At 43.6% G+C, this 27,576-nt stretch overlaps 1 protein-coding gene across 7 annotated transcripts in view; it reads right to left on the bottom strand.

The window, feature by feature from the left end:
• Positions 1–27,576, bottom strand: part of TENM2 (teneurin transmembrane protein 2) — a 3,493,894-nt gene that overhangs the window by 126,767 nt on the left and 3,339,551 nt on the right. For all 7 annotated transcript variants that reach the window (XM_054691588.1, XM_054691585.1, XM_054691584.1 and 4 more), the window contains 3 exons: positions 26,158–26,353; positions 20,201–20,302; positions 3,725–3,919 (listed from right to left, as the gene is read on the bottom strand). In XM_054691588.1, the coding sequence (XP_054547563.1) occupies positions 3,725–3,919; positions 20,201–20,302; positions 26,158–26,353 (493 nt within the window). The remainder of the gene's footprint in view (positions 1–3,724; positions 3,920–20,200; positions 20,303–26,157; positions 26,354–27,576) is intronic.

Genomic DNA, 27,576 nt, shown 5'->3' with positions numbered 1-27,576 from the left:
TAGTTGGAGATGTTTATGATGACGCCATGTACTTTGGTTATAATTACTGTTGAGTTCTTTTTCTTGGTACTATAATTTTCCTGATGATGTGAACCCTTTCTGCTGCCTTCAGACTTGCTCCATTCAAGATGGTGGAGCACATCTGGGTGGAGATGAACTGAAAGATTCAAATATACAGAAGGCATTTATGAAGAGGCTGTGCGATGCCTCTGGTGTCTCCTGCCTAGCACAGTTAAGGGAATACAGTGGGTGTTCTATGCATAGTCGCTGCAAGAATGAATGACAGACTTTGCTGTAAGCGTTTGTCGTTAATGAGACAAATTTCTAGTGTGAAGGACTGACAAGAAAAAGAAATGGTGCTAACAACTTCTTGCTTTTGGGAAGAATGTTGTGTGATATGGGATCTGCAAAATGTGAACTAATTCATTCAGAAGCAATCGTGCCCACATTCTTCTAATAAAAGAAAATCCCCAAGTTCTAGTTTTTTATTCTGTCCCCATTTCTAGTATAGCCAAATCAAGATGTACACAAATGTATTTCATGTGCTATGTGCCTCAAAAATTACTCTTCATCTATAATTAGCCATTTAAAGTGGTTGGTGAGGTGCCAACAGCTAGGAGCTTTCAAAAAATTAAAAAACGATATAATCTTTTTCGTAAATGGATAAAATAAAAATATGCCCAAAAGACCCAGGAAAATGGCATTCTTCTTCTAGATAAATCAGCTTTCTCTTTTCTATATGAATTATAGTATGAAGGAAGAAGAAAAATCCACTGAGATTTATTCGCCCAGCAGTAGAATGTCATCTAAAGAACCATTTATTTGTATCTAGAAATATGAGGTAACCCTTTCTCTGGTCAGTGATACCAGTAAACACGCTCTTTGTGCTATTTAATTACTGCAGCTGATGGGATAACTAACTTCAGACTTGAAGAGGAACAGCTTCACTGAGTTTTAAATATGGTTCCAATTTCATGAGATGGTCTTGGGGCCACATCCTTAGTCTTTAGCAGGGAAGAGGGACTATGGCATTTTATGAAGATTTATAAATAGAAACAGTGTTATATTTAAAAGAGGAACAGTGGCCTTTACGAGCCAAGTACCGTATGCCTTATACTACCAGCCTCCTGGAAGCTGAGATCATTAGAGCTCATTTAGTCTTGGACCCTCTGTAGGTTTGACAAAAAAGGGTTGTGAATGCAATTTCTATCCCTAAGGATAAAAAAGGAGGTCAAGGAGTTTCACAAACAATATGTACTATAAACCCCTCAAGAACCATGAATTACATTTATGAAGTTAAATGTCATTGAAAAATGACTCAACCATGAAACTGACATGAAAACATGGCTGACTTAAACTAATATGTCAATTCCTCTCTCATCGCCTTCCCACTCCCCTAGACCTCATTGAATGAAACCTCATGAATACGTCCTTTTATTTTCTTGTGCAGATGTGTTAATAGTACAACAATGTTTATGCAGCAAAAATGGAAGATGGCAACTATTGATTTCGTTGCCATGGCCATTTCAGGTAAATTGTTTGAACGGTATGACTATGATGAATATCAGAAATAAAAAAGCTAAATGGAAGAAAAAGTGCTGACCCCGACTTTCTGATTCCATTTCCTATTTTGAAAACAGCATATGAATCACCTCGGTTCATTCTTTTCGGGTAGCAGAAATCAATAGAGGAGATTTCATGCTTTCTTAATGAATCACGTGTCTTCCGAGTTTTGTGGGATGGTTAATTCATTTGGAACATGTAAATAAGACTGGTTGGGAGAGTAAGGAAGTTGAGGACTCGTTTGACAATCCCTTCCAACAGAGGGTGCGGTTATTACTGGAGGAAATTCTCAGACGGGCGGTGTCACACTAAATGATGTATGCAAAAGGTCACTCCAACCTTCTTGTCATCATATTGGCCTCTCCCATGTTTGCAGTGAATGCAGCTTTTCTCCTGCAGTCCATTTATCTTTAAGAACTTTAACCTTTCAAGCAGGGTTATTAAATCAGTCCTTGCTCCATCCAAACTCCCAATTTGGTTTTATGTTGCAGACAGAGGGAGGCTACCTTTTATAACAGAGGAAAACAGAGAGAGAGAGTGGAGCAAGTGAAGATCTGGGGGTCAGACTTCTGGGACTCATTAGGGGTATCATCACTGATGCACTCACTGGGCAGTCTTAGAAGAATAACAGCATGGAAGCTGACTCTTTGCAGCCACAGTTCTAAAAACTATGGAATAGGAGCGTTCATGAAGGGAGCATCTGTGCGTACTTTCTAAGAATGAACCACCTGCTCATTACTTTGTGGTGAGGACTGTCATGAGCCACATGTTAACAGGACAGGAGAACAGAGCCATTTGAATCTGAGAACCTCACAGCACCGGGGTTTCCTCCTTAGCAGCTTGGCAGTGGGGCGAGAACATGGGTGCATGGCACCCAATAGCATCCTTCCTAGGGGGCTACCCCGAGTGGTCATCTCAAGCTGTCTCACATGGGCTGGGCTTTACTTTCTCCCTTGGTGTGTTGAGCGAGTTGATGCTTCTCTCTCTGCTAGAAAATGGATGTTTGAGTTGCATGGGGGCACTTCCCTGGGACAGGACTCAGGAAATGGCTCATCTCCCAGGCAACGACTGAACCCATTCAAAGACTGGGGGATGGGTGAGGGGGTGAGAGGAATATGAGAGAAGCAACATATTCTGGAAAGGCAAATATATAGGAGGCGGAGCAGGATGACAGGCAGGTTGAGTTTCATGGCCTCTGAAAAGCACTAACTAGAGTAACCAGGACTAGTTAGAGCTGGCTTCTGACACCTGCCAGGAGGTGTTCTTTCTGCGTATGCCTGTACTCCCTCACTCATGGCCGCTCTCCTGGTCACACCTGACCTCCAATTACGTCTCGCCAGACTGGATTCAGTTTATGACTTTCCTTCATTTGTGCCAGAAGTTTCTTCACTTCATGTGTACTAGCATGCACTGGCCTGGACTCATGAAACCCCACCCCTGCTGCATGCCTACGCTCCTCCAATTCTGTGTGATCACAGGTGCCCAGGAGAACTTGCCCTACACGGTGTCTTTCAATGACACAGGTACCTACAGCCTTTCAAGCCTGACTGCTTTCTGTTGATATTAATTTTTGTGGAAATATGTACACAGACCTACATGAATCTTTAATTACCAGGAACAGCAAAAGCAAAACACAACAAGAAAACAAAAAGCAAAATAGCTTTGGGAAAGACAGAGGGATTAACGATTCTTGTTTTTTGTTTGTTTGCTTTTTTAAATAGCTTAGTAATCCCCAATACAGAGGGCTTGAAATAAAGCAGAAGAAGACAGGGAGGTGGGGAAGTGGAAGGAAAAAAAAGGGGTAAAAAGGCAGGGAGAGGGTAGAACAGAAAGAAAGGGAAGAAAGTATTCAATAAAAGGCAGAGAGATAGAGAAAAAAAAATCAAAGAGAAAAAACAAAGGAAAAGAGAAAAAGAAGAGATTTCATCAGAAGGGTAAAATAAAGCATTCCCTGAGGTATCACCCCCCCAGCCTTCTGTGTTCGGCAACATCACAAGTCCATCCAAGCTAAGGGGTTTGAAGTTATCTGGGCAAAAGGTCCAAGTTCTTTTGCAAAAACACGAGTTGGTATGGAGGAGCCTGGACTGAGCCTATTTGGAAAGGTCTGGGCCTGCCAGTGCTTCCCTCCTCCAGGATGGCCCCGGGCGCCTGCAGCACTCACCTTCCTCGCAGTGCTCGCCTTTGTAGCCGGCGGAGCAGACACAGTTCCCGTCGATGCAGGAGCCGTGGCCCCCGCAGGCAGGGTCGATGCACTGGTTCATGGGCACGTCGCACTCAGCCCCCTTCCAGCCACTGTAGCACTGGCATGTCCCCTTAGAGTACTGGCCATTCCCGCTGCACAGGACAGGGCAGGCGGCTGCAGAAACAGAGACAGAGCACCAGGTCATGGGGGCCAGCGCTTGGGGAGGCAGAGCCTGCCTGTGCTGTGGTTGGAGCGGAGGACCTGGGCCACGGAGGAGTTGGGCCACCTTCAAGTAAACAATGAGCCCCTCCATGATCACAGCAACAGGGCTGCTCATTAACAGCAGCTTCCGCCAATTCCAGGCTTATTACATGCTGGGCACAGCATAGAAGCTTTTATGTGCAATTTATTACTGAATCATCGCAATCACACTCTAAGGTAGAGGCCAGCGTGATGGTGCCCATTTTACAGAGGAGGTTCAGATGGGTCAAGTTGCAGGGGCAGAAATCTCAAAACTCACAGGGTGAGGGGCACTGAAGACCAAGTTGGCCTGACACCACTCTGTGCCCTTACTTCAGTTACATGACTCATGTGGTAGTGTTGGTGTTGGGGATCAGAACCCAATCTTGTTGGTTATTTTCTCCTCTAGTTAGTCAGCCCCTAATCCTGAAAAGTTTGTTTCTTTCAAAGGAAGGGGAATGGGCTACAGTGGAGACCCTCAATCTCTCTATGCCTCAGTTTCCTTCTCCAGACCATGAAGAAATCATTGTGCCTACCTCAAAGGATAGCATATAATAAAATATGATGATTAAGCATGTCTGGCTTGAAAAACATACAATCACAGGAAGGGGCAGGGCAGACCAAGGCAAATGAAATCTCTAACAGTTCACCATATAGCTGGGGCCCTCTTACATCTGTTGGGAGGACGGTCGAAGGTCAGGGGGGTGGGCTGGTATAAGATCATCCACTGTCCTCCCCAGTGTGACCTCCATCATGCCGATTGACCTCTTGGAGATCATCAAGAGTGGGAATTAGTGGCTTTGGTTTATCATTCCAGAATCATTTTGTAAGGAGCTGAAATTTACAACCTGGCTTCTAATTTGGACCTGAAGGAGACCAAGGCTTTCTCCAGGCTACAGAACTAGCATTCAGAGACCCCCAGAAATGCCCTGCAGAGATGTTTCAGCGATTCCCGGTTGGTCTGTGACTTAGGAGGTACGTGTGTGCACTCACCCCAGTGACTCATAAGTGACGACACATTTCAGGAGATTACTCCCTAGTCCAGGGCCTCCCCTGCCTCACCAATCCCCTTCTGGTGTTGTGTTTCTGTTTAGCTCTTACAGTAACTAACTTTCCTTCCATGAGTGTCTAACTGTTCAAAGAGAGTAAACTCCTCCAGGATGTTGCTGATTTCCTTTCAGCTCTTCATTCATCCATGATGGCTTAGCTAAATAATTCTAGAGATATTTAGGGATCTCCAAGTGGCAGGGATATGGGCGAGTACCAAATGGCCATTTGTGAAAAATATGGAAAGAACAGTTTCTGGTTTAGACCTCCTTTGTGTACAGAATGTCTTTTTCTGGGTAAGTGAATGTTTTATCTTAATCTGAAACTGACCTGAAACAAAAACATCTCAACGGTTGACATATATTTTTGGGGGGGAAACTCCCCCTAACATGCTTTGCAATAGGATAGATGTGAAAATTATTGGGGTCACAATTCCCAGTGGAATTGTTATTCTTCTGAATCTATCAGGAAAGAATAAGCTCAAAAGTGAAATCATCAAAGCCACAGACTGAATTTACATGAACTCTTTCTAAATGTAGGGAGCCTGCTTTCGATATCCAGGCAACTTAAGGAGAGAGATCTGTACAGAGTGGCTACCTGTTCTGATCGTCTAAGAAAGGGTAGAAGAAAGAGCTTTGAACTCAGTGTGCCCGAGATTTACCTGAGGGACTGTGCAATATGAACTAGCAGGAGAAAAAAGTATGGGCTTTCTCAAAGCTTTGAGAGGGCTTTGAAGACTTTGAAGTCAATTTGTTTCATGTCAGTTCCTCATGAAACTTATGCTAAGCTCTAGGTTAAGGATGGCAGATGTGTGCACATGAACTACTATTCTCCCTTCCTGCCTCCCTGTAGACACCATCAATCAATCAATCAATCAATCATGGCCTCTTGTCCCCCTGAGCCTAGATGGAACCTCAAAACCTTTGACTGGTGCCCAGACTAAGCCCTTCAAGCTGGCAGAATTGGCAGGTAAGAGAAAATTCAATTGCCATTTCTGATCTAGGTGACATTAAAGATGATTCCTGATGGGGAGACAAGAGTCAACACCATTTCTTATTCCACTCCCACCCTCACACATTGAAGTAGGAAACAGTGAGAAGTGTGGCTCCACATAGGCAATGTGGTGAGTGTCCAAGGGCTGTTTCTGATCCGAGGGTTATGTGCTGGACAAGCTGCCATGAATGGCAGCAAGAGTTACATCATCAGTGCTGGGATCTAGTGTACTTGCCTTCCTCCCCAAAGGTTCAAGAAGGTAGGAAGGATGGGAAAGCAAAGAAAAGTGAGAAAAATAATTACTGTCGTACAAGTGCTGGAGAAAATGTGGAGAGAAGGGAATCTTTACACGTTGTTGATTGAATTGTAAATTGGTGCAGCCATGATGGAAAGTAGTAAGGAAATCTCTCAGAAAGTTAAAAACAGAAATTCCGTATGATCCAGTTATCCCACCCTCTGGGTGTTTACCCGAAAAATACAAAAAGCACTTGTTTGAAGAGATACGTGTAGTGTACTCTCATGTTTATAGCAGCACTATTTACAACAGGCAAGAACTGGAAACAATAGAAGTGCTAGAGATGTGGTCTATTCACAATGGAATACTATTCAGCCATAAAAAAGATGAAATCCGGCCATTTGCAGGATGGATCTAGAGGGAACTACACTTTGCAAAAGGCAGAGAAAGATAATCACAGTATGATTTCACTCATATAGGTACATAGAGAAAAATCAAACAGCGAATTAAAGAAAAATAAACTTTTGGATTAAAAGACCAATTAGTGGTTATCAGCTGGGAAGGTGAGTATGTAAATTCAGAAAAAGAGGACAATGATTTGATCAAGGCTAGAACTGGACTTTTACCAGTGACCTAATTAGCATATACATGTTTATTCTCAATGATGCCCGCCTGAAACCTATATACTGCTATAATGCAAATTTGCTTCATTAATGGAAATAAATACTGTCTTGTTAATTGATAACAATTATTTTTATTGATAACAATTATTTTTATTGAAACTGTTTCTCTTCTGCATAAACTAAAAAAAAAAAAAAGGATTATGTAGAAGAATGGATTTTATTTAAAACCAGGTGCCTGAGAAATCCATTTTCAAATGTGACCTACTTAAATTACTTAGGGAAAAAAATGGAGAATAGTCAGGTCAGAGAGTTCTCCACAAAATAAATGTAGTTTTCCTTCAATATGTTGGCTGCATGCTCACCAGGAGTGTGGTTAAAAAAAAAACACAAAAACACTGTGATGTTCTCTGGAAAGCAAGGCACTCAGTGGGCTTGGATGAAGCCATGTAAAAATAAACAAACGCAGGATTAGGAAAAGTCCTATGGAAATGTATCTGCCATCAGGATAAAGGGTGTAACACCAGATGAGCCTCCCCCTGCATGGGGAGCACCTTCTTGGGGGTAAATGATTCATTCTCAGACAGAATTCAACCCAGATCAACAAAGCGTGTAGCAGAGTCTCACCTGAGAGGCTGGACGGGAAGTGAGCGACTCCTGTGTTAATAACCCTACTTAGATTTTAGCCATTATTAAATCTACAGGATTTTTCAAAAAATAGCTATGGGACAATCAGCTCTGACTACTCTGCCCAGGGGTGGCCTGGAGTAGCTGTGGAAAGAAAAAGGACTTTGGCATCAGAAAGACCAGAGTTCAAAACCTAGCTATGGGGTTTGGGGTAGAATACTGTATTTCTCTAACACCCAATTTCCCCCTCCCCAAATTTTCTCTCAGGATTGAAGGGCACATATGGCAGGTTGTAATGTGTACAATGATGCAATGTACCAGCAGGCACTTGGTTTGCAACTAACGGATGTGCCCTGGTGACATTCCAAACTGAATCTCCACGCTGACTTCAAGGGTTAACAAAATAAAAAATTGCAGTAGGTCTCAAATGTACACTCACCAGCAGCAGCACCACCAGAAAGTATCAAATGATAAAAATCGAGGAAGCTCATTTTTTCCTTCCCTCAGCCTTCTCTGGATGTGGGTGGGAGGTGGCTCTGGAGTATGTCTGATTATGTGTGGAGTGTTTTATGTCCCTGTCTCTCTCTCTGTTCCGAAAGCTTACAGAGCAAAACATTGTGCATTCGAGCTTCTATTTAAAATTAATTAAAATGTTTGTACAAAGTGACTATTCCTGTTTTACTAAATCTAGTAAATGGAAGCTCTAAGACACACGCAGAAGAAAAATAAATTACCGCCACCACTAACGACTGACAAGTTAACAGGCTGATGACAAAAAAATGACACAATTTAGATTCACCTAAATGGTATAAAGCTCTTTTTAATGATCAAGCTGGAGTTTTTTTTCTTTCTTTCCCAAAGTTCTCTGTAAGGGCTGAGATGGATTTTCAGTGTTATTTACTCTGCGGGAAGTAACAGGACAAACCACCAGTGTCTGCTGTTTTAAGTAAAACAAATCCCATCTCCTTAGAACCCGTAGTAGAGAGAATATCTGGAGAAAAGGTAAAGATGGTTGAATAGGCTCAGTCATACAGGTGGAGGGTTGGGGTGGGGGAAATACCTGCAACTTGACAAGTCATTTGTCGGCTGAGCTGGATGTGGAGAGGGAATTACTAATGTATCCTTCAGAAATTATTTGAAATTGAATTGAAAATCCCCTTGGAAGAGAGACTCGTCATTTTGGTAAACTGTCAAAGTATCACTAACATTACATCACAGTTGGTCAACAAATATTTATGAATAAACCTAATTTGTGCTAGTAGCTGGGCTAGGGGTAAGGATTAAAAAAAAAAAAAAAACACTGATAAATGAAGATGCATCGGTTCTCTGAAGCAGTTGAATTTGTACTATTTGGGTCCCATAGGTAAAACTAATGTCCGTGTCCTCGAACCCAAAACTGGTGTCCCATTGCCTTGCTGAGCAAAATGGTGTCAGGAAAGGTAGATTTGTCTTTTTGCTAGCTCCCTGCAATCAGAAATACCTTTGGTAGACAGTTGGTTGACCTTTACTACAGACTGTAGTGCAAAATAAATTACACAGAGATTAAAGATCTAAACAGGAAAAAAAAAAGCATTAAAAATTTTGTAGATGAATTTTATATATGGAATACACACTGCAGAAACCAAGAAGGAAAAGAAGATAGATTTGACTGCATAAACTTTAAATCTTCCATATGACAAAGATGCCCTAAAAAAATCTGAGGGATGGAAAACACTAGGAAGAAATATTTTTAACATTTTATAAAGTTTGATATTAGAAATATGCAAAGAGATCTTACAAATCAATAAAAAGAATAACAATTCCAAATGAATGAAAACTTGGGCAAGGGGCATAGAAGTCTAGCCATAAACTGCCAGTAAAAGTATAAAAAGACACTGACCTTAATTAGCAATTAAGTAAGTGTAGACAGAAATCATGAGAAATAATCCTTGGCTCAGCAGATTGGGGTAAAACAAAATAATTAGTCTTTTTCCTGGTCCCTTATTTAGGTTTTCTAAATTCCTGCTATGAGTGAGACCATTCGGTATTTTTCTTTTTCTTCATGGCTAGTTATAATAAAATCAAAATCAAAATCAACAAGCAACTATAAATGAGAGACACACTTCGGGGGCAGGGGAGGTAGGAGGTATTACAATCAAAATAAGGGGGGGTGGGAATTGTATGGGGAATATGAGCAAGATGAAAATGCACACATTGTGCAAAAATGAAAAATTATATAAAAAATATATAAAAATTAAAATTAAAAAAATATTAAAAAAGACTGATAACCCCCCGATGTTTCATTGGCCAAAGAGAAACAGCTGTCACACACAATAGGTGGGGCAGAATTCCTCACTAGCTTTTGGGGGTGTGGTAGGGGAAACTCTTGTCAATATCTGGGTAGATCCATGGCTCCCGGTGCCAATGGAGAAGCCATTGACCTCAGCGACTTGGTGTTCCCTCCTTATTGAATGGGCAGGACCATAAAGGGCCATTTGTGTAGGAATAGTAGGGAAGTTGGAAAGTAAAACTAAGAAGCAATTCTGAAAGATTGGATGCAGAGATCACCAGCCATTCTGCTCACGAAGGTCACCTCTGACCCCAACAGCCCCCCTATCGTCCTATCTAGAACACTCAGACACTCTAGTTGGTCTCAAAGGGGGGACAAGGTCCAGTAGGACCCCATGAAGAGAGGAAGGCAAAGGACACTGCTGACAGACAGGGGCAGCGTCTCCGGCTCAGCGGGCCAAAGTTCAGGTGTGCCGGCTTCCTCATTCCCATTCTGTCAAATGGCACATTAATAAGCAAGAAAGTGATTCAGGGAAGAATTTCCAGAAGGACAAAAAACTCATCAGGTGTGTCAGATCTCTGACATTCAGGAGCCATGTGGGGAAAGAAGCACACGCTGACTTAAGCACGAAAGTATGGATGCTTTAATTAATCCGGGGTGAATTTAATTGCTTTAGTTAAGTGGAAACCGGGTTAAAAATGATGCAGAGCATGCTGGGGTGTGTTAAAAACATGACATATGAGTTGGATGAATCGATAAATTAAAAGTGCACAGATGTTTTAATTAAACCCAGGGAAGTTAACGAAGATCACAAGAGACTTTTAAGCCTATGATTAATTCAATTCATTTAAAATACCTGTAGAGATATGGGGATGCCTCCATTTTGAGTTATAAAAGTTCTCAATCGATAAGTGCTTAAGCTGTTCTTAAAAGACGTCTAAGTTGGGTTTTTTGTTTTTTTTTTTCCTTTGGTGTGTGTGCGTAGAGCTGAACAGCACTCATCACATAATGAATATTTAAGTTCTTCAGGGTCCCCAGCAAACCATTTCTGCAACTCAAGTCCAGACTGAAGCAGCTTTTGCTGCTTCTTGCTACTCAAGCATGGAGAGATGCAGCAGAGTTTGCAAATATTTGTGTCTGGTTATCCACAAGGATGGAAGCTTGTTGAAGACATGGAGGGTCTGGCAATTCACAGCTGTAATCCCAGCAGGTAGGAAAGTGCCAGGCATGGCATAGGCTCATGAGTCAGAATTTCCCTCTCTTTTAACCACTGGTGCAACGATGGACCTTTCGGCCTTGGTTTCTTGATCTTTCCATAGCACAAGAATTCCAGAGTACCTACCCCACAGTGTTTTTGGAGAAAATGGGCACCTGGTGACAAGCCTATAGACAGGATTTTGCTATTGTTATTTTCATTAGGAGAAAATGGTTCCAAATTGTCACATTATAAAGTGATATGCAGTATCCCATCATAGTAAAACACCCTCTTTCTTTCACATCACTCATTCCAGCTGGCCTCCTCTCTGAAGTCCGGCTACCTGTGACTTCACTCATATATGGCACATCCAGAATACGAACAGATGAACTAACAACAACAAAAAAAATCTTTTGGGCTTTAAGACCTATTAGTGGCTACCAGAAGGGCATGGGGTCAGGGAGAGAAGATACATCGGGACCAAGGGATGGGGGTTCAGTAAAGGATAGATGTGGACTTTCAGCTGGGATCTTCATGTAGCATGGATACGTGTGGATCCTCAGCAATGACACCAGCAACTATACTGCAATATCACTCAGTTTAAAAGAAAAGACTGGTAGACTTCCCCACTTGAGGGTTTCTTTAAGCCTGTAGACCTTCCCCGGCAATGAGCACAGCACATGTACAGCAAACTCCCCCCGCACCCCACCCCCGGCTCAGGCACTCTGCTTTCTGATGCTGCCCTGCAATTTATCTAGCAGCTGAAAATTTGGGCAAAAACCACTTTTAGTCTCCAAAGCAATTTCACTTGGGGGAGGGACCAAAGATTTAAGCCCTGAGAGGTGATTTCTGTTTGCCGATGCACGAGGAACAAAGTAAGCAGACCTGTTTGGAGGCTGCGAGGGCCCGGCCCTTAGGAGGCCAGTGCATAAAGGGTACTCCACTTCCAGGCCCTACAGGCAGCCTCTCCTCGGCCTGAGGGGCAGGCTGGAGATGGGATGGAAGGGGTAACAGTGATGTTGCTGCTCCTGCTCTGTGCTCTCTTTGGGCAGTCTTAGCAGAGTTCCAGGGTGCCATTCTCTAGACTTAGACTTGATTTGGCTCAACAATCTTCCGGGGGTCCCTTTAGAATGTAGATCCTGATTCAGGAGCTCTGGTCTGTGCCTTGAGGGTTTGGATATTTCACGTGTTCCCCAGGCTCAAGCCAGCAGCCCAGCCCTACAGATGGAATCAGAAACCTGCAGGGAGGGGCGGGCAGCCAGCTGTGTGCCAACTGGTCATTCCCATGAGTCTGGTTCTAAGGACACAGCTGGGCAAGTGGCTTTGGGGCCCTGCGCCTCAGTCTCCTGAGCTGTGACGTGGGGACAAGGGTGTACATTGTGAAGAAGAAATTAGATCATTCATGAAAAACTGTGTGCACAGCACCTGGCCTGGACTTCATGTTCAATATGTACAGTGATTCTCACACTTATTTTTTTTAATTGAACTAATGTTCATGTGTAACGTGATGAAAGTTTCAGATGGACAGCCTTACACAGCAGCATATATATGGACTATATTATGCTTACTACCAAAAGTCCGGTTTCTGTCCTCCGCACAACTGGCCTCTCTGACCTGCTTTACCCACTTTCTTTCTCCTTCCCTATGGCAACTGCTGATTTGTCTCATAGTTCCAGAGTTTGTGCTTATACTGTTTATTTTTTTTAAAGATTTATTTATTTATTTATACAAGAACCAGGGTACAGGCCAGATGCCCGGGAGGGTGAGAGGACTCACCAGAGACAGAGTGGGGAGCAGAACAGGCAGACAGACTGAAATACACTGCTGAGCATAGCAGCAGGCGAGGCAGGAGAGGTCCGCTGCTCCATGTGGGTATCTCCCTGACCGGCCAGGAATTGAACCCGCACTGCAGAGGCTGCAGACGGCTTCACAGTGCTGCACTCAACCACCTGTGCCACCAGGGAGGCCCAGTGCTTATACTGTTTAAACAGTAACTTTGCCAACTGTGGTTGCTCAGCCATCCCCTACAGAGCAATGCCAAGTGCACCCCATTCATACCTCTGGTCCCAGGCCCTTGCTGCTGAGGAATCCTGCACATCTTCTCAGGGCAGAGGTGGAGGCAGGAGAGGTGGGACTATGGGCCATGGGAGGTTCCTGCAGGCAGCAGCCTAAGCCCTTGGCCCTCGGGCATTAATCACAGGGGATCTGGGGTGGCAGAAAGGAGCCAAGTGTGAAGGACAACTAGGGTGCAACCACGGCTGTTCCAGGAAGGAGAGGTAGGCCCCACGTGTCGTTCACTGAGGGGAGATCTCAGCTGTGAAGGGGGAAAGTGGCACCTTCGCCCAGGAAGCTCTGAATGAGGGGTTGGTGGGGAGAACCCCTTTATCAATAGGGAAGGGGCAGAGGGTCTTGTCACGCCTCTTGTGAGGAAACCTCCACTGAGGGGGTACAGCTAAGGTGACAAGGCAGAGCCAGCCTGGAGGGTAGCACAGTCCGTCTGTCTGTGGGGCCAGGAGACAGATCTCAGCCCTTATCCAGGCGTGCTCCCTGAAAAGCCCTGTCCTGTGGGGCCTGAGGGCCACAAGCCCCAGAGCTCGCCTTGACATCTGCTCGCTTTGACATCCTGCCATGTGACCTTGGGTGAGTGGCTGACTTTCCTAAGTCCCTTAAGGGATAGTATCATGATGTCAGAGGCTTGTGAAGATGAACATTAGCTAATATTTATGGAGCATTTAATACACGCCAGGTTTGGCTCAAAACACTTCACAGGTATTTATTTATCTTTGCATCATCAGAGCAATGCATCAGGTGGCACTGCTACTTGCCCCCATTTAACAGGAGGGAAAAACAAGGCTCAGAGAAGTTGCCTACAATAGAGCCTGGACTTGAATTCCATAGCTTCCATTCTCAGTCACTTGGCTCTTCTGAGAGGATGCGTGTAAACTACAATATGATCAAACTACAGTTTGATAGGAAAGTTGGGATTGGTAAAACATTCCACACTGGCAAAGCAGCAGCAGGGCTAGCATTCTTTATGAAGGTGTTTTTGGTGTATGGAACTTTGTGGGAGAGGACAGTGCAAAAGTAGCTTAGATCACCAAAGACCTTGGACATCATTCGAAGGATGTGCTAATGTGCTCCGCATTCTCAGACTATGCCCCTGACCACGTGCATCTGAGTCCCCTGGGAGGCTTGTTAATAAGGCACATGCCTGGACCACACACAGTCCTGTGGGTTTAGGACTGGCTGGCATGGTGAAGAGGCTGGGGAGAGGCGTTTATAACAATCTTCTCAGTTAAGTATCTTTGAGGCAGAGTTTGACAAGCATCATGGGTGGCAACTGGGAGCCACTAAAGGTGTTTGAGGAGTGTAGTGATGTGGTATGAAAGTTCTGGGAGAACGCTGGAGGTGGGGAGTGGGGTGAGATGGTGAGTAGGAAGAGTCTGGAGGCCACGTGAACACAGCAGTGGCTGTGACTATAGAGAGGAAATCTGTAGTACAAGATGTTGAAGGATGAGGAAATAAGAGCTCACAAACTGTGGGATGAAGAAGAGGATGGAACAACCTGGTGGCTGGGAGGACACAGTCCAGAACAGAAGACTGTAAAGTCTGACAGATTTTGTCACTTTCTACCTAGTAAATCCTAGCTTCCTCCCCTGAAAGACTTTTCTTGGGTTCAAACCCAAGTCTAAGAGTATAACAAGCGTACAAAATGCCTGCAAAGCATATCTTCCTGATACCTCGTATCTTCTGAGGTTAATCTCAGGGTCTGGTGTTAAGAGTCTGGCCCAGACTGCCTGGCTGGAATCTCACCAGCCTGCTGAGTGAACTTGAGCAAGCTCCTTCACCACTCTGTGCTTCAGTTTCCTCATCTGTCAGTGGGAAAACAGTCATCTATAAAGTAGGGCTATCAATGATTCAATGTGATCATATGCAGTTGCATAGTAGCGGTTGGTGCATAGTAATCATTCAATTCATGTCTGTATGCTGATGCTGATGATTACAGTTTGATTTTAGTGTTGGGAGCTCAAGAGGGACTGGTTTGTGGGGATGTGTTCCACAGGAGCTGGGTAGGAGCAGAAACCAACCCCCAGAGAGAAGACTTTACGTTCCTGTGGTTGTGCCATTTCCGAGCTTCCCTGAGAGCTGGGCAGCAGCAGGGGCTGCCTCTCCTAATAGTTATTGACTATGCACTCCCTAATGTACTCAGCTGGGGTGGGTTATGGCATTTGTGGGAGGTAAGGGCCAGAGGGGGCCATAACCAAAAAGCCATGTGAGGAGCCAGTGACAAAATAGAAGAGTCAGAAGCCCTCCACCTCTTCTGAGAGGCCAGGCTGCTTTATAATCTGCCCAAGGAAGCATTTAAGTGAATGAAAGACCTTCAAATAAGAGTGAATGAAAGCAAAAAAGGAGTCACCATTAAAAAGCATCTAGCACAACAAAGAGCATTCACATCATGGGGATGTCTTGCAAGAAGAAAAGTGATGATAAAATCATTACACTGAACCATAACTCGAATAATCAGGGCCACAGTAGCTGGACAGGAGAAGCACCTGACAGGACACAGTACAAATTACCAAAAAGGTGACACCATTTTTGCTCCAGTTCTGAATCTGAACTGATTGCTTATCACACAGCACAATGAAAGAAATTCTACACTGAAAGACACTGTTCAGTTTACCAGACTGCTTCCTCATGGAATTTTCTCCACATTCTGGGATGCTGATGGACTGTTATCACATCCATCCTGCACTGCTTCCTAAACTGCCTTATCTTTTACATCCTTCATATCCCACATTCACAGGACAGCAGGCGGCACATACACTTCCATGCCCCCCACACTTATCATGCGCATCCACCAGACTGGAAGCCATCAGCAGGCAGGGCTGCATGCTCTTACCTATCCCTGTGCAGCAGGCAGCCCTGGCTCTTGGTAGGTACATAAGAAATATTTGCTGGAGGCTCAGGTGAGTTCTGTCCCCTCAGCAGACTTAGAACAGTGGGTTATAACCTCTCTACATTCTTTCACTGTGAGGGTCAGTTCCATTTTGACTTCAGAGCCCCTCAGCAACATGCTTGGCAGGGGCTATGAAATGGTCTGCAAGTTCACACCGACTGATTCCTCCTTTCATTGCAAGACTCTCCTGAGAGGCCTGATGCAGACTGTCAGGTTGATAAGAAGACAAGGGCGGCTGTCCGCACTGCACATCTGAGGGCAGGGGGGGTGCAGTGGGAGGTCAAGAGAGTAAATCTGCGTTTCTGTCACTTGGACACGTACCCGGTGGCACGGATGTGATGGGAATCTCACTTGCTAACGTGGCACATCCCCCCCGGCAGGAGGGCCTGAGTCTGCTGAATGTCTGCTGCAGCAGGGACTGGCAGAACTTGGAGCGCTGCAGGCACAGCTGCCAGAGAAGCTCAAAGGGGAGCATGAGTTTACCATGAAGGAGGACCTCACGCTCAGACCCTCCTCAGGGCGTTGATCAAGAAAGGAGAGGTGATCACAGGCCAAAGCCAGGGGTGGCTGGTCCCATTCTGGGTTGCGGGAGGTTAGTGCCAGCTGTCCTTGCTGGCGAGATTGCCTCACCCTGTCTGCTCTGGGTGACTTTCTGCTAACACTTAAGAGATTCTGGGGCTCCAGAGCTATTCGCGAGTGGCAATTTGTCATAACCACTGGCAAATTGTGTGGGACCAGTGAGACAGAGCCTCCCACTACCTCACCTCATGGGGTGAGGAGAAGGTCTACACACACATGCACACACACACTTACACTTTGATTTTTTCTTATTAAAACCTCAAATGCATCTGTGATTCACAACGGAGAGCACAAGCTTGCTGCAAATTCAAAACCTCAACTTAATCACAAGAGAATGCCAGGCAGAACCCACAATGAGGAGCAAACTAAAAACGATCTGACCGGTAATGCTTCTAAATGGTCCAGGTCATGAAAGACAAGGGACAGAGTGAGGAACCCTCACAGATGGCAGGAGAGGAAGAAGACCAGACAACCAAATACAAGGTGGGATCTGAACCACTTTAAGAGGACAAAACCAGAAAGAAGTCCAGGTTGTCAGTAGCATTGTGTCAGCAAGAATGTCCTGGTCATTGAAACTTGGCCATTAAAATGGGGATATTAGGGGAAGCTGGGAGAATTCTGTAATGGGAACTCTATGGACTATTTTTGCAACTTGTCTGCAACTCTAAAATGATTTCAATATTAAAAGCATAAAACATCGGAGGGGGTTGGTTCAAATACAATTTATCACATGTTATGGATGGAGAACAGATGAGGGGGTGTGTACTAGATACCCTACGCAGAGTCTGGTACATACTGAAGCCTTACTTCACAACTAGTAGTTGTATTTAAAAATGGCCTGGTCTAACATACTACCATCGAAACAATTATTAGATGGGTTAATTACCAGATGTCTTCACTTGAAGCTGGCATAGTTAAGTCCCTGTGCTGCTTTTACTGGCTTCTTACTTTATCACACATCCTAGGAAGCAAATTTTATTTTCAGACGTCAATGCTTATGGGATGAACTGCAGAAGATTTGAGTTTTTCCAGAAGTCAGTTTTTTATGTTGGGTCCACTTTTGGGTTTCTTGATTTGAAAGAAATATGTGAGAAGCTGCCTTGGCTTGAAAGCTCAAGATCGTGATAGAGTTAACAGGTAGTGCCAACATTTCCTACCTGTTGCTATTGATCCCTTTTTATTTTTGATTTTGACATTATTCCTTCTAGAACAAATATATGTAAACATAATGAGTTAACTTAAAGAGATTTTCTGAGTAAAATAATGCTGATGGCCCACACTAAGGTAGTACACAAAAGAGCACAGTTTGGGAGATTGGGGCTTAGATTATTTCCCAGTATTGTTGTTGTTAACAGTGGCTTAAAATGTGTCAATTTCAAAAGTACCAAAGAAGAAACGGCTTTCTGGCAGAGAGGTAGAAGCTCATTCCTGACACTCTTGAGCCAACTTGCCAAGAATCAATGGGGAAAAGGGAAAAAGCAATTTCATTCTTTAAATGCTTCAATTTTGTCTACTGTATGCATCAACAGCTAAATTAAAATATATAACAAGTTCAAAGGCCGATTTCAGAAACAGCTCCTGGGTATGCAGGAGTAACTACTCTTAACAGCTACCCGGTATTTGTTTCCCAAGGATCAATTATACACCATGGCTAATGCACAGGTAGAATGTGCGCCCAACCCCAGTACAGGTGGTGAATGCAAAACACACACCGAGAGTCCTTTTAAGCAGTTAAATGCACACCCCATTACAGATCCATAATGCAGAATGGACGTTCATCTGCAAATGGATTTAGAGCAAAGAGTTCTTAAATGGCCACGGTACTTAGGGCTGAAAGGCCAGTCACTGGATATGCAGCCTGAGCACACGTGGTTTTTAGGATTAATAATACATCGATGTGTGTCAGTGTTAATATACATTTACAGCTCACAGGCCGAGCAGCTGAGGGTTCAGCCCATTTGCAGCCACATATAAAAGGACTATTCTGTCCTTCTTCTCATTAATGCCTTCACTCCCAGGAAAATTAGATTACACAGGAAAAGCCATTCAAATGATATTGGAGGTTTTCTTCCCTTTAAAGTCTGCTCTAGGAAAGCACTCTGCACCATGTCACCCACCCTTCTCCATCAGGGAGGGCCTCTCTGAATCCAAGCAAAGTGCTGGCGGAGGTGGGGGTGGGGGAGCGCCAGGTTCCGCTGTCACTGGTGATATGTCCGTGCGCCATCAGATGGACGGCGAAAGCAGAAGAGAGAACTGCCTGCTGGCTTCCTGCCCTCTCTTCCGTTTGCACAAACCTTTTACGTACATGCAGGAGAGAATGTGTTTGGAGGTGGTGTCCTTTGGGAATGATTGTCACATGTGTATAACCAAAACCAGATCTTTAAGCACAAAAAAGCCCCATTCATTTATCGGTCTGCTTTCAGAGGGATGGGATTTGCAAATCTTTGAAACAGTGTGGAGATTTGAATTACTTTTTCTGAGCAGCAGCAGTGAGGGTGGGAGAAAGGAGTGCGCCCACTATCTAGAGAGCGGCTTCACTGATGATGGCCTCTCACTCAGAATGGCCTTTTAATGATGCACATTTAAAAAGATAATGAAAAATCATATGACCACGGAAATGGGCATAATCTGATAAACATAAAAAATGGTAAAAGTAAACCTGTTGAGGGCTCACCGCATATTCAAGAATTTTGGGTGCATTATCTCATTTTATTATCGCAGAGAACTTAGGAAGGAACTCCCCACTTTTTCAGAGAAGGAAACCAACACCCAGAGATGTGAGATCACTTGTTGCAGGTCACAGAGATGCTCAATGGGACAGCTGGGATTGGAATTAAGGCCTGACCCTGGGCCAGGGGTTTGAACTTCCCCATCACCTTTTCTCAGAATTGGATATGACCTATCAGGGTGGTCAAAACTAGTATTTTTTAAAAAATGAAATAGGATAGAATAGAACAAAAGATGGAGCTAAGTGTTGTTTTGTGAATGTTTCATTTCCATTTTATAGTTGTTTTTATCTATATCTTTGTGTGTGTGTGTGTGTGTGTGTGTACCATGTCTAAGAAGTATGTGAAGCTCTGTTCTGCACTACACTTGCCTCTGATGGAACTACTTGAAGGTCAGCTCGAGGTTTCTTGCAAGCTAGGTATGTAGTCCCTATGTCCCCTGTTCTTCTGAGAGTCATTTTCTTTCTTATGTTACCTTTCTCCCAAGAATCTCAGGGACCAGTCATTCCATGCAAAGTAGTGCAGATAAATTAATAATACAATTTAAAACCAATTCCACCAAGATAAATAGCGCTTCCTAGATTAAGAGCATAGCTGGCCAGAATGAATGAAATTTACTAACCCTGAGATGCTTAATCTTCCATTACACAGAAGTTAATGATTATAAGAAAGGAATGATGGTAATTCACTTCTGCTTTTACAGGAAATCCAACCATCTCATTTTTAACAAATCTTTCTTCTTAGCACACCTCAGTGCCAAGGATAACTGCCCTGCTCCTACAGGTATACCGGCCAATGGTCATATATCAAAGCCTACTCTTTGCCAGAGGATTAGGCCCCTTAGCATCAGCTCACAAGATGTTCCTCTGGAATGTGCCAGGGAGGTTACTATGGTGCTCCCTCTCCCACCCTCCCTGAGCAGCCCATATTCTGTTTTCCAACCATAACAGGAAGTATTGACAAATACCTTTAGCACAGTCTGCACCTAGAAATCCTGGGAAGCAATGACACAGACCAGACACACATTCGCCATTCCCATGGCAGTTCCGTGGACAATCCTGCACTGAATCTGGGAAAAAAAAAAAGAACAAAATTAGCAACTACCTTTACCTCTGTTTGATGTTGAAGCAATTTAATAATCATCCACCATTTTTTTTAAAAGATTAGTTGCAGAAGCTCACATGCCTACAGGACACTAGTAAGTAATCTAAATGAGTAGAGTTAGAGAACAGAGAGTGGTGGAGACTAGGGCAACTTGTACAATGCACGGAAATAACCACTGCTCTTCAGTCTAGGCAGCGTGCAGGCCTAATGCAGCTTTCGCATTTTCAAAAGAAACTACTTAACTGTATTTAAAAACTGAAATTTCCCGTGTGTGAATGTCAACATTTTTAAAACACCATGACACCTCTGTCTCCTAAATATCATCCTGCCAATCTGGTAGGTGGGATATCAGCTTTTAGTCTCAGGTATAGAGGATAAGTGTTCAAATGACAGTGATTTTCCCTAATCTCAGGGTGGTGGAGTAAAAAAAAAAAAAAAATCCCTTCTGTAAGGAATTTTAATTAAAGAAAAATCCAAAAATGTAAGACTGATTAAGCGAAGCATGCTTTGGAGGTTCTTTAAGTCATAGGTTTTGGGTTACAAAACAGTCCTTTTATGCCTAGCTTTTGCAGATCTTATTTTCCATGAAAATCAACAAGTTCACATTTGTTCTAGCCTGCACGGCCATCTTATTTCATGATTTACCTTTCTATGTGCACTCACAGGTAATACCTTCAAAGGGATCATTTTGGAACTTTCTCATGTTGTTTTGGGTCTGCATGGAAATATTCTTTTAAAGTTATTGTTATCCTTATTTTTGCCTTAAATTAAAATAAACACATTCAGACTCTCAGTTTCTAAATTATTAAGATGATAAAAAGAAAAAGACAAGCCAATATGTCCCAAAGGTGACCCAGTCCTTACAGAGAGAGGGCCACTGACAAGGTGATAGGCTCGAGAGACCATAACATCCAACTATTCCTAGTGCTGTCTCCTGAGAATAAGGTAAATGGGTTTTCCTTGAAATCAAATTTCCCACTTACTCCTACCTTGGGTTGAAAAACCCAGCCAGGCAGTGGCACATCCCTGCTGCAGTGATTCCCTTCTCTGCTCTCTTCCTCCACCACCAGCGAGGGCTAGTTTCTGGCACTTGGAGGGAAAATCAGGGAGTGTGTTTGCCTTTTCAAAATCAGGTAAAAGACCATAGACTCCATCAAGCCCATTTCTTGAATGCCTAACATGCACATTTCAGGTGGAGACTCCTTGAATTTTACCATCAAAAGGTGGGTTGAGAGGTATCCAAGTGGCTACAAATTTGTCTCATCTATTCATCTTTCACTCATCATTCAGAAAGCATTAGGTGGAATCCCATGAAGTTGCTGCTTTGGCAAGTCAAATAGCAGCAATTCCAGATGATGCTGAGAGTCAATTCTCCATGGCCTCCCGGGTTTCTGAACGTTTTATGAGCAGTGGTACAGACAGCCTTAGTTCTAGGCTACCTTTTCACAGTTGTCTGCATAGTGAGCAGCCTTGGAAGACAGAAATGGTGCCTGTGTTGGGGCTAGGGGCAGGTTTACTGACTACGCAGCATGACACAGATACTGTCTCCCTCTGGAGCACAGCACAGGCAGCCTCCCTGATGCACTAAGATATGCAGTGCAGTAAGGTCAGGGTCTCCCTCCTCTAAGGGAACCCCCTACATGCACAGGTAACACCTAATCCTGTTCGCACTACCCTGTGGGAACTGGTACCTGTGCAGGTAGCTCTGGAGATGGCATTGCTCAGAGTGACAAAGTCTCTTGTCTCTGACCCAGGAGTCTCATGTCTTCTGGTAAGATCAATGGCACTCTGGCAGCTATTGTGTTAGCTTAAAACTAGGGTCAGAGCTCAGACCTGTTACTATTTTTGACACACAATTAGCTTTGTTAACTGAACACTTGTATGCAGGACACTGCATGAGGGCTTGGACATACAGTGGTGAATAACATGGGTATCCTTCCTGCCCTTATAGAGCTTTTACTGTCCCAGAGAATACAAGGCAAAAGTAAGATTATCATATAAATGAAACAAGTTAAAATTGTGATAAGTGCTGCCAACAGAGTAGCATATTGTGACAGGGAGTAACAGGGGAAGCTATTTGGAGAGGATGGCCAGGGAGGGCCTCTTTATTCTATGCAGATGACACTGAAGGATGAGCTGGAACAGGGAAGGGAGGACAGGAAGAGCCAAGGAGAGAGTATTCTGGCTGGAGAATAATTTATGCAAAGGCCCTAGGGTGACAATAAGCAGCAAAGAATCCAATGAGGCTGAAAGTTTACTAACAAGGAAGACAGTGACACAGATGAATTTGGAGAGAATCAGGTAGGGGGATGCTCTGTCTAGGGATGGGATGGGTTTTATTCTGGGACCTATGGGGGGAAATGAAGTGTTTTCAATATAGGAATAGTATTATTCAGTTTGCATTTTCAGAAGTTATTCCTACAATGTGGTAGAGACTGCTTCTCATGGAGCTTTTGGGTCTGGGGATGGTTTGGTAGGAACTGACATTGCAGAAGTCAAAACTCCCTCTTCCCAAACCTAGTATCTTTGAAGATAAAGCAATGAAGAACCACAGAGCTCTGTGCTACCACAGTTCCATGCAAAATAACTGAGGTCTTTGCACAGACTCTGCTGATATAGAAAACTTCCCTGGCTCTTTATCCTTAAGTCTCAGTTTAGCAAACTTTTAGCTCCTGGGTGTCTTACTTTCTCATCTCCCTTAGCCTGGATTCTGAACACCTTTCTCTATGTTCCTATACTTGCTGCAACTATTCTTTTCATGCAGTTGTAAACCAACACTACCTCAATTAAAAAAATACAATTAAAAAGTAATAATAAAACAAGCAAAAACTCCAATGAAGAGGACTTTGCATTCAATTTTCTCAAGGTCCATATTTGAAGCATTTCTCCAGTTTTTGAAGGAAAAAACACAATTTCATCGTACTTCCAGGATGTAAAAGGAGCCCACCCTAATGGTTCCCTAATTCTGACTCAACTAAATATGACTACGGGGGTATGATCAGTTGTCCTTTATGTCACACTTTTTGGTTTAAGTTTTCTTCAGGCAAGGCTGGCAGGCGATTGAGAACAGGGCCCAGAAAGGGGCTTCTGCCCCAGGCGGAGGCCCCCCCAACCTGCCCTGTGCTTCAAGAACGCCACTGTTGTCCCCTGAGATGAAACTCATTTCTGCAAGCAGGCTGCTTCTCTCCAAAACACATCAAAAGACTTCCCTGAGTCAGAGGTATATTTAGTGTGATCGCTGGTTGACACCCGTCTAACTTTTTTCCTTCTGTTTCATATCACAGGGCCTTTCGGTGCTGCTGGCTGCTCCTGATAGAGAACGTCCTGATAATAGATATGTGTGGGAGAACCTCTGAACCAAATAAAACACTGTTCTTTCCCCTGCATTTCAGGCCAATTACTATCATTGCTCTATCAAGATGTCTGCCCAACTATTAGGCCGATTACCTTTGACTTTCTCTGGGAGCTACAGTCCAGACAAGAGAAATCCTGGGGGAGAATTGCTATTCCCAGCTTGACTGGGAGTGAGGGTAATGGCCTGGGGGAAGGGCACTGCGCTACCACCATGTCTGTGCCTATGTGGACAGAGGAGATGGAGGGCAGAAGCCATTATTAGATAATCTGCCCCCCAGAAAACTTGCTGTGCAGGGGGAAAGGGATTTACTTGGCAAGAATCCAAAGCAATCTGGTGGTTAAAAACACAGCTCTGGAGAGTTTGAGTCTTGACTTTACCTTGTATGAGCTGTGTGTGCACTTGGATAGGGCATTTAACTTCTCCCAGTCCTGGCTTCCTCAACTGGAAAATAAAATCTTGGCAGAACCCATCTCCTAGGGCCACTCTGGGGGAGGACTCAGGGGGTCCCTACCAAACAGTCAACCACCTGTAAATGTGTAGTTTTGTGCACTAGTCACCATTTCACCAAGTTCTTTTACACTCCAACTTAGTCAGTGGCTGGATGTGGTGCGTGTGGTTGTGTATCTGTCAGGTCTTTTGAGTTTAAGCCAAAAGTAACAAAAAAGGATAGCAATTTTCCCCTTGTCTTAAAAACTACTTTTCCTCTCAATACCTTACACAAATTTCAAGGTTGTAGTCAGTGTTTTCCTTTTGTGAGGCTGGTTTTTAACCTTTTACCTTTTTTTCCCCATTAACACACACACAATGTGATTTTGGAAAATTGCCCCTAACTGAGGAAGATTTCTCAAGTAATTTTCATCATATAAACTTTATGACATTAGTTTAAGAACAGGGGTTGGCAAACTCTTTCTGTAACAGGACAGACAGTAAATATTTTGGCTTTGTGGGCCAAACCATCTCTGTCGCAACTACCCAACTTTGTCGTCAAGGCTGCCATAAACAACATGTGAACAGATGAACATGGCTATGCTCCAATAAAACTTTATTTATAAAGACAGGCAGTGGGCCAGATTCCGCCCATAGGCTACAAGTGTGCCAACTCCTGCTTTCAAGCATTAAGAATCTTGATAGAAGATTCTAATTTAGATTTAGAAGCTTGATAGAATCAATCTCCCCTTAGCACAGGATATGAAGCTTCACTTCAATGCCAGACCAACACCAAATCCTATCTGGCTTTTCACCACTCCAAAACTGATGAAGACTTGCCACCTGATTTCCAGGATGGCTCATATAATTGTTTCAAGAACCAGGAAAGTCCTCAGAGAAATCTGTGAGGCGAACAGAGAAGTTCTGAAAATGCAGTCTTCTCAAGCAGCTGTCCGAGATTTATGCCTAAAAGTCATGTTACTGAGACTCAGGGAGATACATGCCTTTCCCAGTTAAGGTTGGGACAGAAAGCTGGTATTTAATCCTGGATCAAACAGGTCTTTCCCCGTGAAACCACCTTATCTATGCTTCTCCAGTGAACTTTGAGTTCTAAAACTACAGCTGCTGGGGCAGCACACTGCTGTAGAAAGGCAACAGCAAAGCCCAGAGGGCCAGTTCCGCATGCTGGGACCTTGAGGGACTCAGTTTTCTGAACCTTCATTTATACCACTGGAAATGGGTCTAACAATCTGCCATAATTCACAGAGGTGCTAACCAGGAGCTGTTGTTATCAACAGTTAGAAGATTGAAACCTAATGACAAAATAAATGTAATGAAAGCATCAGTAGCTTATTTGATTGCTAAAATTCTTAGGGTTTCTAGAAACCTTCAATAAAATCTTCCTAAGCTCATTACCCTTTAAGGGGTTTGTATGATAATATAAGAGGAAATTTTGGACAGAACTTTAGTTTTAATAAAGGGCAGGGCTAGAACATGCCAGCGTATGTCAAGAGCTTGACTACAGCATTTTGAGTTTCACCTACATGGGGACAAAGACAGGCTTTTTTCCTCCATGTGTTTATATCCTTTTCTTGATTCAATTTTAAGTTTTTCTTTTTCTACTTTTTTATTTTGGGCTTTTCTCAATTTTTAAGGGAAACTGTCAGCTAATGTGAATGGTGAGTGTTTGGCTAGACGACCGGCTTGGAGATTTCCATACTTGATTCTATTTAATCCTCACAGTAGCCCTGGGAGTGAGCCATAGAGATAGTGGGGCTTATAAAAGCCCAGGGACTTGCTTGAGTGGTGTGGCCAAGAGGGGAGCCAGGCTTTTTGGACTCACAGTGGCTCTTCTGTGATTTAATAAGCAGCATCCAGTTTCAATCAGGGCTCATTTTACATGGATGATGCCAGGAGGTGTAAGTGAAGTGTTCTGGACCAGCCTCCTCCCCAGTAGAAATGACCTCTCCCACAGAGGAATACAGAATGTTCCCAAACTTCCCTTGGATGGGGAAGGCACCCAGACACCCCACACCTACCTAAGACAACGGTGTTGAAGGAGACCATCTCTTTGTCTTTGCCATCATTGTAGAAGGCCAGGTGCCACAGGCCCACATCCAGGTACTGCACAAACACGGCTTCGTTTTGAACCAGGGTCTGGATGCTCCGGCGCTCCCTGGGTGACTCCACCACACTCCACTTCTCCTTCCCGTCCAGACGCTCCATGAAGTCATACTAGGAAGGGAGAGAGCGAGTGTGAGGCTGGCAGGCCTGGCCCCATCCCTCCCCTGCAGTAAACTGAGAAATAGTTCACTCGGAGCTAGTCTAGCCAAACAAGGATTGCACAAGTTGTAATAACGGCCCCTGTTTATCATATATTTATGGCTAATGCTTTCATTACTCGAGACCATGGTATCTTTTTTGCAGTTCTGAAACCCAAAAAAAGTTTTAAGACACAAAGCATTGTATTTCTCCTTTTTCCTTTTCTTGTTTGTGAGATGTGGGTTTTGGTCTAGTTTCCACTGGGGTGTTACATAATATAGTATGTGCCAAGTATAACTTTCATAATTCCTTAGATTTTGAACTCCAAAATGTAGCTGGTTTCCCAAGAGATTCAGACAAGAAATAATGGACCCTTAATAATGGCAGACAGGTGAAGCTGACATTTACTGATCATTTACTCAGGGGAGGTGGTGGAGCAGAGGAGTTAAGAATGAGATCCAGGGCCTCCTTGGTGGCACAAGGGGTTAAGTCACAGCGCTGTGAAGTTATCAAAAGCTACTGCAGCACAAGTTTGATTCCCGGCCAGAGAGCTACACACATGGCACAGCAGACCTCTCCTGACTCACCCACTGCTCCCCTTAGCAGTGTACTTCAGTCAATCTGCCTGTTCTGCTCCCCACTCTGTCTCTGGTGAATCCTCTCACTGCCCTCCTCCCAATTCTGGCCTGTACCTCAGTTCTTGTATTCATAAATAAATAAATCTTAAAAAAAAAAAAAAAGAATGACACCAAGAGTATCTGGGAGAGAATCTGGCACTTGGTAGCTTCACCTGTCTGATCCTAACTTTCTTATCTGTAAAATGATGAAAATAATAGTACCTATGTCATATGGTTGTTATAAGGAATACAATTAATTACATTTACAACAGTGCTTGGTATAGAGCAAACACAAAATAGAATTCTTGTAAAAAACCCTAAATAGGCCCTTTGCTGGTACCTTATTGTAGAGATAAGAAAATAGAGGCTTAGAGAAGTTAAATGAATTGTCAAGTCTCACAGCAACTAAATAGCCAAGTAAGAATTTGGAACTAGCTCTCAGCTATAATATCCATGCCCTTACTGCGTCTAGCCTCAGATAATTCAACAACTAATATGAAACTCTGTTTCAATGGAAACTAGGTTCAGAACTGAAGTGATCTGTTAATTGAAGGCTACTATGATGGGAGGGATGTGGAG

Source organism: Talpa occidentalis, unplaced genomic scaffold, assembly GCF_014898055.3.
Source record: "Talpa occidentalis isolate TD23 unplaced genomic scaffold, MPIMG_talOcc4v2.1 talOcc4.9, whole genome shotgun sequence".
Lineage (NCBI taxonomy): Eukaryota > Metazoa > Chordata > Mammalia > Eulipotyphla > Talpidae > Talpa > Talpa occidentalis.
This window is presented reverse-complemented; position numbering and strand designations above follow the sequence as displayed.